The sequence below is a fragment of the Lentinula edodes genome, assembly GCF_021015755.1.
Source record: "Lentinula edodes strain Le(Bin) 0899 ss11 chromosome Unknown C8R40scaffold_1, whole genome shotgun sequence".
Taxonomy (NCBI): domain Eukaryota; kingdom Fungi; phylum Basidiomycota; class Agaricomycetes; order Agaricales; family Omphalotaceae; genus Lentinula; species Lentinula edodes.
In genome coordinates, this window is record NW_025764307.1 from 2,212,623 (window position 1) to 2,225,930 (window position 13,308).

Here is a 13,308-nt window from a genome sequence, read left to right on the forward strand (position 1 = left end):
AGGTTCCCGAAGGACGAAACAGATGTCACCTCCGATTCTTCCTAGGGAAATAAGGGAAAATACCGTCGTTTGTGCACTAATTATGGTTTTGGCTTCCGTATATAGAATAGATTAGGAACATACAACAGACACTTTCCTCGTTCCCAGGTTGTGGCATATGAGGACGGAAAGAGACGAATCCTATAGGATGCCCAAAATAGCGCGGTAGAGCGTGGTGGCTTATCGTATCTGTATCTGATAGTCACCAGATGGTGCCGATGCTTAGAATTGTGTTCCTGTCATATAGTTAGCTGTCTACCATCTACTAGTACTAATGTCATTCTTGGCTTACTCCAAGCTAGTGCTGTAGGTTTCTCTTTTGTACCTCGTACCTTAACAACCAAGGAGTATTTTGCGGCAGCGCTCTCGTGCCATTACGACGATGAGCACCGCGGCTGCTCTTTCGCAGCTGTATGCGCTCAAGATGCTGCCTATCCCTGAAAGTGAAGAAACGAAGTTGGAACTAGATGAGCTTGGAAGAGCGATATCGAAGCATAGCCATAGAAGTGATGAGGAGAAGTCTCCTTCTATTCAAAGTGAGTTTCTGGGGACCTGCTTTTCACATACCATCTAACCAAGTTTTTGCAGCGGAAAGTCAAATTCACGTATGTGACAAGTCCAGAATGCCTTGTGCTTAATTTGAACAGAATGACATCTATCTGGCTCAGCAAGACTACTTTGATGATCCAAATCTTGACCTCGACGTCGACAGTGACTTTGCATTCGAAGACGAAAGCCCTTATCCAGAGGTAAGGATCCGCTCCCATTTTCGATATTCATTATTCATCGTAAACTAGGTGCGCTGCGCGGTCTCTAATACGGATGATCCTCTCATGCCAGTTTCGACTCTCCGCGCCTGGGTCCTTGGTCTTACGTGGTCGCTCATTGTACCAGGCATCAACCAATTCTTCTTCTTCCGTTATCCATCCGTTGAGGTCACTGGAATCGTCGCGCAACTTATCACATATCCAATAGGACGCGCGGCCGCCGCCTATCTTCCATGTTGGAACTTTTTTGGACTCGAACTCAATCCGGGACCATTCACGATAAAGGAACATGTGCTGATAACAGTGAGTAGTGCATAAGGCTTAGCATGCAATACATGGCACTACTAAAGATGATGTATAGATCATGGTTGGTGTTCAGTCGAATTTTCGCGTTCGAAAAAGGCCTGAATTCTGAATTTCCTCGAACGTTGATCTGTAGGCAACTGTGGGTCAAACATCAGCTTATGGTACCGATATCATCGCTGTGCAGCGGGTTTTCTACAGTCAGAATTATAGCTTTCTGTGTACGTTGCTCTTTTCATATGCTTTTCATCGGCCTTACCACCTTCGCAGACCAATGGTTCCTGACCATCTCTACACAACTCATCGGCTTCTCCATTGGTGGTATCTCACGACATATTCTTGTCGAACCTCCGTCAATGATTTGGCCGACAAATCTTGTCACCTGTGCACTATTCAATGTATATTGTATTTTGCATGCGTGCTTTTTTTGCTTTCCTTCACTGATACCGCCTCTGGAAGACCCTGCACTCGGAACATTATGCTGGAATGGGAAACAGGGGAGGTCTCAGTCGGGAAAGGTACTTTTGGTTCGCTTTCACAGCGTCATTTGTCTGGTGTAAGTTCAAGATTGTGACGCCTTTTTTTGTGTCCTGAACCTCTCTGTTAGATTTTTTCCCTGGATATCTATGTGAGAATCGTCGTCAGATCCTAATATCCCGGACGCTCACATCACAACAGTCCAAGCTCTATCATATTTCTCATGGGTCACTTGGATATGGCCTCAAAGCCCAAGTATATTGAAAGTTACCACTCCTTGGAACTACAAATTTATGTGGTCTTGATGTTTAGCCGTTGCTCAGCTTTTCGGATATGTAAATGGACTGGTGAGCTGAAGAACTTCTGTTTCATTCGGACACACCTTGACTAATCTTTCATGCTGGCAGGGATTTTCGGTCCTAACTTTTGACTGGTCGCAGATTGCGTGCGTCCTGTGTGGCATGCTTGGTTCTAGACATACTGAACACAAACACACAGCTACATTGGTTCTCCTCTTGCTACACCATGTAAGGTAGTCAACATGAAACTTGAGCTCTTTCTCACCTTTGCTTAGGGTGGGCACAAGCAAATGTTATTTCTGGCTTCTTACTGTTCATATGTACGTATATCTATTTTTGGGAGATGTCTGGGTCCACCTTCTCACTGCTACGTTGCTACTTCCACAGGGCTCGTCGTCCCAATATTACATGTATGTTGTATCTTGTCTAGATGGGCCAATGTAAACTCATCGCTGAGATGCAGTTCAAGAATGTGTGGTATGGATTGCATATGCCGTATGCTGTTTTCTTCCTTCATGAGTTCCAATTTCCGAATTCACCTTTCCTTCTGAAGAATTTTGTCACGATCAGCGTATGATAATACAATGCAAACATACGACGTGCTTCGCATTCTGAACCCTGATTCCACGTTCAATGCGACAAAGTATGATGAATATAGTCCTTTGTATCTTTCGTGAGCATCATTATGTGCTTGTTTGCTAGTGCTCACGTTGCCGTGGTGTTTATAGAACCGGATTTGTATTCTCCTACGGGTACCGTATATCCTTTCCATCCCTTCTATCTCCTGTGTATTGATAGTAGCAACTTTTGGATATCAGGCTCTCTTTCGCAGCTATCGCATGTAAGTCAAATAAGGGATTCGTAGTTTTGGCTCTTATCTCTTTCGTTTCACAGCAACATTGTCCCACTCGTTCTTGTTTTTTCGGAAACAAATATGGGTACACGCGCGACGGTCGATTAGTGAACAAAGAGATATCCATTCGCGGCTCATGTCGCAATACCCACAGGGTATGTGATATTCTTAACCTGCTGTAACTCCTGTTAATCCCATCCCTGTCTGGTAGTTCCCGAATGGTGGTATCTTGTCATTTTCATTGTATCATTTCTCCTGGGTGTTCTGAGCATCGAGCTATGGCCGACGTCTGTATTTTCGCCCTCATCCTTGTTATAGGATCTCATGAATTCTCTCTGTCATTCAGCCAGATGCCTGTATGGGCGTTCTTTCTTGCACTGATAATAGGTTCGCGACTGTTTCATTCTGGACGAGATGATCATGGTGGACTGACGGCTCTTCTACCTATTATGTAGCATTCACATATGTCATTCCCGTTGGAATGATTCAAGCCATCACAAACCAGCAAGTTGCATTGAAGTACGTGGGGAACGTCGATATGTTGTACTCTTTCTGATGTCACTGAGTCAGTGTCATCGCAGAACTGGTAATTGGGTAAGTTTTTTTCACCCTGGTTTCTGTCCCAAGCTTACTTTCACCGGTTAAGATATGCACTTCCTGGCCGGCCTATCGCGACAATGATGTTCAAGACATGGGGGTACAATGTGCGTAGTGATTTGATAACCGTTTCCGATTGTGTTTCTGAAGAATGGCGAATCACAGAGCATGTCACAAGCGTTGACTTTCACATCAGACCTAAAGTTGGCGCATTACATGAAAATTCCACCGCGGCCAATGTTCTTCGCTCAGGTCAGCTCCCTGGATATCCAGGCCTCCATTTTCCTCTGAATTCGAGACAGGTAATCTGTAGTATGTGTGCAGCGACCGCGCAACTAGGCGTTCAGACATGGTTATTTGACCATGTTTCGTAAGTTCCTACTCCTTACCATGATTGTACATAGGTACTCACTTATATCGTCAGAGACATATGCCAGTCAGGGCAATTGGACAGGTTTACCTGTCAGAATACGGAGGTGTTTGGCGTTGCAAGCATTATCGCGAGTATTTAAGGCACTCTTCCTGCTAACTTCTTAGTTAATGATGATATTTTTAGTGGGGTGAGTGCTAATTCCGGCCTATGCCCGGTACCGGTGTAACTAAATTATTTGCAGGCGCTATCGGACCAAATCGAATGTTCTCACAGGGCATGTATTCGTGAGCTGGTCCACCTTCCTTGAGCTTGAGACAGGTGCTGATCCGATGTTGGCTTTCATAGCCGTAAGGATCAGTGTCATTAATGATCAGCGTGTGTACAAGAAGCTGAGGGGTTCTATTAGCCCTCTTGTTCTTCTTCCTAATCGGAGCTCTCGCACCCATAATATCATGGCTGATTGACAAGAAATACCCGAATTCTTTCTTCAAATATGTCAAGTGAGTGCGCCTTGGTTCATGCATCGATCATGGCTTATCAACTAACAAAATGTTCACCAGTTTGTGGGTACATTTACGCTCATCTTGGCGCTTAGTGACCGCGGCCCTTTCGATTTTCGTTCGACAGTCCGGTGATATTCAACGGGACCCAGTTGCTTCCTCCTGCAACAGGAATTAACTATGTACCATGGGCGTGAGTTATACTCGAATCATATATGACATATTTTGGACGGTCATAAACAATTAGTATTGTGGGCTTCATCTTCCAATATCTTATACGAAGGTTAGTCTGAATGACGCGCCATTTTTACTAAATATGGACGGCGGATTGATCCTTTTCTTTTGCTCTCTCCTAGACGAAACTTCCCTTGGTGGACAAAGTATAATTGTGAGCGGCTTTACTCACGAAGTGGCGCTCACATTTTTCACATTCTTTCTCAAGATGTACTATCTGCTGCGTTGGATTCTGGGTTGGCAATCTCCGTCATTATCATATATTTCGCGTACGTTTCTAGCCTGTATATGTTACATGGAAGTCTCATTCATCTATTATCTTCGAACAGCTTGCAATATCCCAGGAACGGCACAGTAAGTGATTTCAGATCATATGAATGAATGAAATCATGTATCAGCGTAGATAGGAAAAAACACGATCTTATCGTGGTGGGGTAACACGGTGAGTGTTTGTAATTTCTCTTTGAATTCTTGCTCAACTATGATAATGGCTTTTATAGGTATCCTTTACTGGTGCAGACGGGCGGGGTGTTCCTGTCATACAGCTACCTGTGGGGGAAGTTTTTGGGTCAGTCAAATTTCTGTTCGTCCTTCAAAGTTCCTGATTGGAATCCGTTACAGCCCAAAAAATTGACGGACAAGTGGGGTAATGACAAATTATCTGTATCATATTTCTAGACTTGCTCAAGCGCGGATTGGGTGTGCTTTCGATGATTTTAATGTTTTACGTATCTCTGCTCTTGCTTCGATTTTACTTCAACGATACATAACATCTATATGTATTTGTACAGTATTAGTCGCGCTTTCTTATGTTGTCAGGTTGTTTGGATCCTAGACTAAGAAATTGAATCCCGACGCGCGCCGTAATATGGCACGTGAGCCGTGATATATCCTTTTCGTTCAATAATTTATGTGAGCCTTCAAGCTTCAAAGCTTCATCAGACCGTTGCACTTGAAAAGGCAGGTAGTTTTTCTTCATTAAATGGAGCATGATATTCAAAGATCCGTTGGGATTTCCTCAGCCTTTGAATATTTGAGTATTCAAGCCACGTTAGTTCGATTGGCTATACTAGGCCTCAACGTTCAACGTTCAGCGCACAAATTTCCAGTTCTCATCGTAGACCGTGCACAAGCTGAACCGGACTCTTAACTGAGATCGCACGGTTACACCGGTTTAGAGATACCGCGTTGACGGGTTACCACTTTACTGGAACTTCACATACGTCCTTCAATTATTGGGTTCGGGACTTCGGTATTTCTACCGCCAGCTGCAGAGCTCATTTGCTTCGAGGAACCGGTTCGCTGAACCGCGAATCCTGGATTCTTCAAATCCTCATTCCACGACGACTTTTGGTGCCATAAAATATTCATCGCCACGTCAGCCTCCAATCTCTCATGTCCTTCCCTCTAATCAGCGATGCTGCTGGTGATCCAGATTCACCCATTCGCGCTGTCGTGACTCCTTCTCAATCGGCATATTTCGCTGGCGAAACCCTCTCTGTCACCATCACATTTACCAACACTCGTACTTATTCGCCAGAGGGAGAAGCAGGACCTTCCTCCAGAGCTGGAGCTGTCCCTCGCTCGTCTCGTACACACAAGAGGGCGTCTCATTCAGTCAGTTCAGCACCTATAGCTCGACCTCCGACTTCATCCGCTGGTCTGTACAGGCCAAGAACACCGACGACTGCTGCCATCCCAGGATCTCCTGCACCAAGTCGTCAGACTTCTCTGGGACCGGAAACTGGAACACGTATCAAGAGACGAGGTTTAATTGGGAAGAGACAGGGGACGGAAGGGAAAGACAAGACCGTGCCGGATTTGGTCGAACAGAGGCGGATGAAAATGTCGTCGAAATCGCTCTCATTAAGCCTCGGTTTTTGCCAAGATGAAACTGAAATTGCGACTAGTCTGAATGATAATGAAGAGTTGGCAAAACCGACTTCCCAAATGCAACGATCGCTTACCGCAGATGCGCATCTTTTCAGTGCGTAAATCATCTTTCTTTTGTCGCTCATCAAACTGACTTTATAAAAGTATCATCTCCAAAAATTCCTTCCCCATTAGCACGCTCAGAAACACTTCCGCTGTCATCTAAACATCCTCATGCCAGGAAACAATCACTGATGGATGGAACTCAACTTCCATATTCTCCTCCGTCTATTTATGGTAGCGATACTTCAACCTCTCCAACCTCGTTGATCAGTGCCACAAGCACTACAAGCACCGCTAATACGTTGGTTTCTGCCCCCGCATCGACTGGCCCATCCACGCCGTCTGCTTCTACGTCGTCGTTTTCACTCGCACTAGATCCAATATCAGAAACATCACCCGTAGTACCTGCACATCCTTACCTCTCTCCATCTGTGCCTGCTACCGCTTCCACCTCTGGACTTGGTCCAGCTTTATCCTCCCCCTCGATATCTGTAGAAGCACCTTCTCCACCCTCTGCCTCAACCAGGCAGCATTCATACCCGCCATTTCCTTCTTCAAAGCCAACTTCAACTCGACAACTCCACCGACCGCCAAACCTTGGTATCGGAAAACCGTCTTCACGCATGTTTCTCAATCTCAGCGAAACCAATGCCGAACTCATACTATATTCATATGCCCAGTTAAAAGGAACAGTGACATTAACTCCAATACCCTCCAACACAGTCCCCGTTTCCTCTTCCAACCGAGCATTTCCTCAATCACCTTTATCACCTTCGCACTCCACGCCACATCTATCGCCTGTTCTCCCAGCGCCACTCTCAGCGGCTCAAATAGAACAACAAAAGGCCCAGACTCTAGCTGCTCTAAGACAAGCTTTACTGAAGGGAAGTGCTACAGCTGTCGGTGGAGGTAGTATGGACATTACATCCAGAACACATAGTCGGACACCCAGCATTAGCGGAACCGCAAGTCTAGGAGGTGGACTAGGCTCGGGATCTTGGGGATCTTTCGGTGGAAATGCTAGTGCTGGTGTTGTATCAGCGTATGGACCACTTAGCGCGAAACCTTCACTGGGAACGATTAACTCTGGCTCAACAGAGGGACCTTCTTCTCCTACATCTGCTTCCGTCAGACGGTCTCATAGTCGAGCATCATCTTTCTCATCTGGTTTGCTTTCCATTTTTGGGTCTCCGTTCGGTTTGGGAGGAAGTTCCGGGCCGGTGTCAGCTCCTCCCGTAACTCGTCTCAGCAATCTAGCTGCGAGTGCTAGTGTGCCGAATGTCGCTAACTCATATGGTGAGCAGCCTCAACAACAGGTTCCACTCCCTGCACGAAATCGTACCGCTTCTGCTAGTGTGGTGCCTTCTGTTTCTTCTGGCTGGCCTTCAGTGGCGTCTCCTGCAAATCAACAAGCACCAGTTTCGGCTGGACTTGACCAACCTGCATCATTCACTTCATTTTCTGCACTGTCTTCTCCAGGTTTGGGCCCAGGATCGGGGTCGAGATTAGGGCTTGGTTTGGGGTGGTCGTTGGGGCTGGGACAATCAACGGAGGAAGTTGACCCGGAGTTGCCACTGCCCACGTTTGAAGCTCAATCGACGATGTTGGCAGTTGATATGCGTCTGGAACCTGGCGAGAGTAAGAGCTGTGCGTCGTCTCCTTTCTTCGGTCGAGGTGCAAAATTCCGATTTGTTTTGCATTAGATCAATATTCTATTCTCCTCCCTGCGAATCTCCCACCAACTTTTCGTGGTCGGACGCTGAGGTTTGCTTATGAGCTCGTTGTGGGTATATGTCGTGCGGGACCTAGTAATAACTTTGTTCCGTCAGAGAAGGGTTCTGGGCCTGGAGGGAGCGTGAGTAAAGTTATGAAAGTGCCTATCAGGGTGTATACGAATGTCGTTGGTATGTCTCTATGTCTTTGGTGGTTGATTTGAGACTAGAACTACTCTAGTTGGCCGACCTCCGACGCCGTATGACCTTCTCTGGCCAGTCAACAAGCGCCGTTCAACTCTTGTTTTAGGACACCGGCGCGGTGGAAGGCTTTCATCCAGCGCAAAGGAATTTAGTGATAAAGAAGACCCCTATGTTGGCAAGGTTGCCGAAATAGAGCCTAGTTCTTTAATGAAGTCTCCCCAAAATAAACTGCCAACCCTTATCAGCGCCTCTGGTTTGTGATTACATCAGCTTTCGGGTTGCAGAAACTCATGAAAAGGACTGTTTATAGATTCATATTCCTCCCTGTCAGGAAGCACGCAAGCTTCTGGATCGTTGAACGAACTGAAAGAATATGCGAGGCGACTCGTGGCTGAGTTACCTGAACCCTCTCAACCTGGTTTTGAAGTGCAATCTCCACCGGAACCTTCTGATGTTTCCGTATCCTCAACTGAAAGACCGCTCTCAACCCTCTTCGAGGAGGACGCAGGAGAAGAGATCAGGAAGACGAACGGGCATGGAAATGGACACACGGAAAACCCTGTCCATGTACTCGCGTTCAAGGAGAAGGAGCGAATAGCTAAGATGAGGCAAAGGGAGGAGAGTGATGATCCTATTCCTGTTGGAGGATGCGGTGAGGCTGTAGAGATTTTGACTCGGAATCCGAAGAAGGGTGAGTTGTATTTCTGGGTTTATAATCAAATGCGGTTTCGTCTTTTCTTACATCGGTGTTTGCGTCGACAGTCTCGTATGATGTCAACAAAGATGGTGTCAAAGTTGCTGTGTTGACATTCATTAAATCTGCCTTTCGTCTTGGAGAGACTATCCATGGGGTGGTTGAGCTAAATGAGAGACAGGGCCGAGCAAGAGTCGTTCAAGTAAGTGTCGACGCTCTCATTTCGAAATTATCTAATTTATCTACTACGTAGCTGTCTGCTCATCTCGAAACGCATGAATCTCTCCCATATCCAATATCCACTACACCCAATACTGCTGCCGCCACCCGTCAACTCAAACGCGTACATGTGGAGCACCATTCAAGTTTCGTGTTATCGACGCTTCGGACAACATTTGCGCTTGACATACCCTCTGATGCCAGTCCAGCATTCCAGATCAAGGTTGGAGATCAACCTTTGCATACGGACACCATAACTCATCCCAAAATCAAATTTGATGGTGGACTTGAATGGAAAGTCCGACTGTGTCTCCTGGTTGCTGTCGCCAAGGAGAATTCAGACAGTGGAACGGAAGGCGTTCGGTTCAAGAGCTTAGTGAGGGACGGTCCTAGAGGAGAGTGGGGCTCAGCGTGGAAGGCACCGATTGGTGCTGCTCCATGTGAGAAACCAATGTCTGTTGGTTCATCCACTGCTCAGTTGTCACCTCGGCAGCAACAGCCGGGTGTCGTCAAATCCTGGACTTCATTCATCACTGCGTCGTTCCTTGGTGCAGCAGAGGGGGGTTATCATGACGGGGATGAGTTATCTGACTATTCTTCGGATCCAAATGATGATGAGGTTGGGTACGAGGGAAATTATAATTCGTATGATGGGATAAAGCCCAATCGAGCTGGCGGAGTTGGGACTGGGGTAAACTTTGGTGGAGGAAGGGAAGTGAGCTGGCAGGAGATAAAGCTTGAGACAGTTGAGTGTGAGGTTCCAGTGAGTGTATGGCCAGGGAATACTGCATTCAAGCCGGTGGATGTAGTGTTCGACGTTTGAAATATTTGTTTCGATGACTGTTGGTTTATTTACTTGTTTAGTTTTTTGTCGAGCTTGTTTATGTTTGTAGTACATCTGGACATACTTGTAGAGAGTACATTGCTTCTGGAATATGATGGATTATACCTACGGTATGCGTCCTCCAAGAATGGAAATTCGAGTTTGAACGGACCGTCGTGTTAACGTGGGAATATTACACCTTGGTGTTATAAACAACGATGAGCGCGATAGGTCCCACACTTCCACCCCATCTACAACACCTTTATCAACGCGCCGAAGAGCCCAATAATCCGGATGAAGACGAATCTGAAGATGACTATACCCCTGCGCTACCGCCTGACATGATTCCTTCCACTTCGTCGAAACCTGCTGCTTCACCTGTCTCCTCATCTGCGACCTCCAAGCCCTACTCAAGACCATCACTTGCTGTATCATATAATTTGGACTCTGATGATGATGATGATGATGATGACATTGGACCAAGACCACTACCTTCTAATGCGGTTTTGCCAACTGTTGACCCTGTAGCAGAGTTCATTGCAAAGGAAGAACGGAGAAAGGAACGGATTAGAGAAGAAGAAGAAGAAAAGAAAAAAGGACCAAAGCGAGAAGAATGGATGTTGGTCCCGCCCAGTAAAGGGGACCTACTAGCAAGTGAGTGTTCTCAACATAATTGAATGCATTCGCAGAGGTTGACTCTTGTGGATACGAATAGACCTTGATCCTTCGAAACTTACAAGACCGCGGCAATTCGCTCGTACAACGCCTGCCTCCGCTTCCAACAGCAAATCTTCCGGAGTAGGTAACTTATGGACCGAAACACCTGCTGAGCGCCAACAACGTCTTACCGACGAAGTCATGGGCAAGAAGCGGCCAGCGACAAGGGTTGCGGCAGAGGAAGAAAGTTTAGAGAGCAAGAGACGAAGATTGGCAGAGGAAGATGTGCGGAAAGGAGTACAAGAGCATACACGGAAAATGAGAGGCGCTGCGTTGATTGAATCGCATATTGAGAAAGAGTCGGACGAAAGGAGAGCAAAAGGAGAAAAATTTGGCGCAGAAGACGAAAAGGACCTGGGGATTTGGGATCATGGTCGTGATATGGCGGTGTCGGGGCGGATAATGGATGATTCAAAGCGGAATAAGATGATTAGAGATGCCAAGAGCTTGGGTGATCGTTTTGGTAGTGGGAATAGCGGCGGGTTTTTGTGATCGACAAATCAACGCATGTTAACGCCTTTCTCTGTCGACTTATGTCGGATTGTTTCTCGTGACAGCCATACGCATGGAAAATAATAGTATGTATGTGGATGTGATACTCATTATACCAGCGTTATGTCTAATGCATAAGCGCTTAAGCATACATCCGAACGCGTTGATGGGACCAAACTCTATCGTTTGGACAGGCCGGAAGGTACATCCATGGTCCTTTATCATATTGTTTTGTATGCGCTCAAGCTCCATCGACCACTTTAGATCGAAATTTTGTCCGTACATAACGGCCAGGTCATTGATATTGTTCATTGCTCTCCGGCTCTGACATTCCTGGATCATCAAAACGGTCTTAGAATGCTTCCAAACGGCTGTTTGAGCCTTGTACCCCCGCAATAGAACGAGACTTGCGGAACGTTGGAAGAGCACAGAATTCCGTTTGTCAGAAGACGGTATAATGATCACCTTCTTTCAGGACATTGACGGTATACCTCCTTACCATTCGTTGCAAATACTATCCCTCTGTTAACGCTTACTTAGAAACGTTGGTGATATCTCCAAGTCAGTTCACTGCATTTACGGGAAGTTCACCGCTTATCCTGACAAGCAGTCCATCTTTCGGATTAGCTCTGTAAGATATCGGTTTGAGAGTGTAGTTTCAGGAACATCTCCGGTACTAGGAAGGGAGCTTCGAATTTTCCGCTCTTGCTGAGCCAGATGGTATATGGATCTAGTCAAGCTTCATTCGTTATTGTTAACGTCTTCGGCACCAAATGCCTGTATCATCACTTCAACTCACATCACAGCCTATCACTGAGGCTTCACTCTCCGCCTTTCCCGCATTGTCGTCGTTACAGGATGTAAGAACGGGTACACTATTATTTGCAAACGTATATGGTATCGCGCCAAGCCAGGCTAAGGTATAAAAACCTCAGTGAAGCAATGAGTTTTCTTACTGAGCTGGCCTCATTCAAACTCGTGTACTACAACATCCACTTTCAGCTTGATTCTCTTACACTACTTCTCTAGAGTCATCGATATCTAACGCCTGACTTAACGACTTTACGACAAATTCAATAACGACAATGTTCAGCCCAATCACGAAATTTGCCTTTGCTTTGACCTTTGTATCGGGTCTCGCACTTGTTGCTGTCCCATCGAACGCTTCACCAATCAATTCTACTCTAATAGCAAGATCGAACACTGGCGACGGTATGCGCTCTTTTTTGTCTGTTATGTTATTCAACACTCTCATGTCCACAACAGGCACGTTCTATGCTCCTGGTAAAATTCATTCATTGGTTATGCCAATTTTATCCGTATTACCTGCTCACGAAATGACTTTTCGAAGGAATGGGTGCTTGTGGTATCACGAACAGTGCCAGTGACTTGATAGCAGCAATGGCCGAGGCAACATTCGACAGCTACCCGTAAGTCGTCTTGGAGAGCTTTGTCTCTTTCTTGTTCGAGGTGTAATTGACACTACGTGCTATACAGAGGTGCCACAGGAAACCCGAATAATAACCCAATTTGTAACAAGAAAGTACAGGCGACCTGTGAGTCCTTACTATACCCACTCAGCTTATAATCCTTCCATCATCCTTCCGTTAACTCACATCGCATCCCTCTTACAGACCAAGGGAAATCTGTGACCGTAACAATCACCGACAGATGCGCTGGGTGTGCTGGACAGTTTGATCTTGATTTCTCTCCCGCTGCCTTCGATCAACTCGCAGATGAAAGTGTAGGAAGAATTCATGGAATGACTTGGGACTATGTTTAGATTAGTGTTGAGTGCTGTGCTCGGGTGGGCGTTTAAGTAGTAGCTGAATGGCTCATTGGGACCTCGTATAAGATAAACGTACTTGGAGTGCGTAGTGGAGTCTAATCAACATGAGAAATTAGTGTTTTGTGGTCTTTGAATTTTTTGTGGACTGGATACTTCGGTTTTTCTTGCGGTATACCGCCTCGTCACTTCATTGTGCATATAATCGAAAGCGGAACCTTTGAATTTATACCTCTCGATTGCACTTCTTAAAGCTATTCCGATACACCACCGCACGGCCGAGG

The 13,308-nt window shown here is 46.1% G+C and overlaps 4 protein-coding genes across 4 annotated transcripts; all 4 read left to right on the plus strand.

Annotated features, from left to right (window-relative positions):
- Positions 1-421: 421 nt before the first annotated feature.
- Positions 422-5,047, plus strand: C8R40DRAFT_1157854 (OPT oligopeptide transporter; the record flags this gene model as incomplete). Its single annotated transcript, XM_046229672.1, has 33 exons — positions 422-575; positions 712-788; positions 837-1,109; positions 1,246-1,330; positions 1,380-1,507; positions 1,569-1,665; positions 1,717-1,737; positions 1,788-1,841; positions 1,899-1,933; positions 1,994-2,031; positions 2,085-2,113; positions 2,161-2,205; positions 2,229-2,236; positions 2,316-2,380; positions 2,439-2,558; positions 2,751-2,893; positions 2,950-3,025; positions 3,085-3,125; positions 3,194-3,257; positions 3,385-3,442; positions 3,501-3,587; positions 3,638-3,705; positions 3,760-3,839; positions 3,950-3,986; positions 4,054-4,055; positions 4,103-4,208; positions 4,336-4,401; positions 4,456-4,491; positions 4,565-4,596; positions 4,651-4,711; positions 4,772-4,796; positions 4,846-4,884; positions 4,943-5,047. 33 exons carry the CDS (start codon positions 422-424, stop codon positions 5,045-5,047), a joined length of 2,355 nt encoding a protein of 784 aa, XP_046092722.1.
- Positions 5,048-6,479: 1,432 nt separating this feature from the next.
- C8R40DRAFT_1079088 (Rgp1-domain-containing protein) lies at positions 6,480-10,197 on the plus strand. The gene is made up of 7 exons (XM_046227031.1): positions 6,480-6,748; positions 6,797-8,024; positions 8,081-8,281; positions 8,331-8,546; positions 8,604-8,984; positions 9,056-9,189; positions 9,241-10,197. The coding sequence occupies exons 1-7, from the start codon at positions 6,569-6,571 to the stop codon at positions 10,027-10,029; spliced, it is 3,129 nt and encodes a 1,042-aa protein (XP_046092723.1). The 5' UTR covers positions 6,480-6,568; the 3' UTR covers positions 10,030-10,197.
- Positions 10,198-10,247: 50 nt separating this feature from the next.
- On the plus strand, positions 10,248-11,238 carry C8R40DRAFT_1157856 (uncharacterized protein; the record flags this gene model as incomplete). The annotated part of the gene is made up of 2 exons (XM_046229673.1): positions 10,248-10,683; positions 10,745-11,238. 2 exons carry the CDS (start codon positions 10,248-10,250, stop codon positions 11,236-11,238), a joined length of 930 nt encoding a protein of 309 aa, XP_046092724.1.
- Positions 11,239-11,903: 665 nt separating this feature from the next.
- Positions 11,904-13,189, plus strand: C8R40DRAFT_56799 (barwin-like endoglucanase). Its single transcript, XM_046235482.1, has 5 exons — positions 11,904-12,450; positions 12,505-12,522; positions 12,590-12,668; positions 12,736-12,794; positions 12,873-13,189. Exons 1-5 carry the CDS (start codon positions 12,324-12,326, stop codon positions 13,019-13,021), a joined length of 432 nt encoding a protein of 143 aa, XP_046092725.1. The 5' UTR covers positions 11,904-12,323; the 3' UTR covers positions 13,022-13,189.
- The last annotated feature ends 119 nt before the right edge of the window (positions 13,190-13,308 follow it).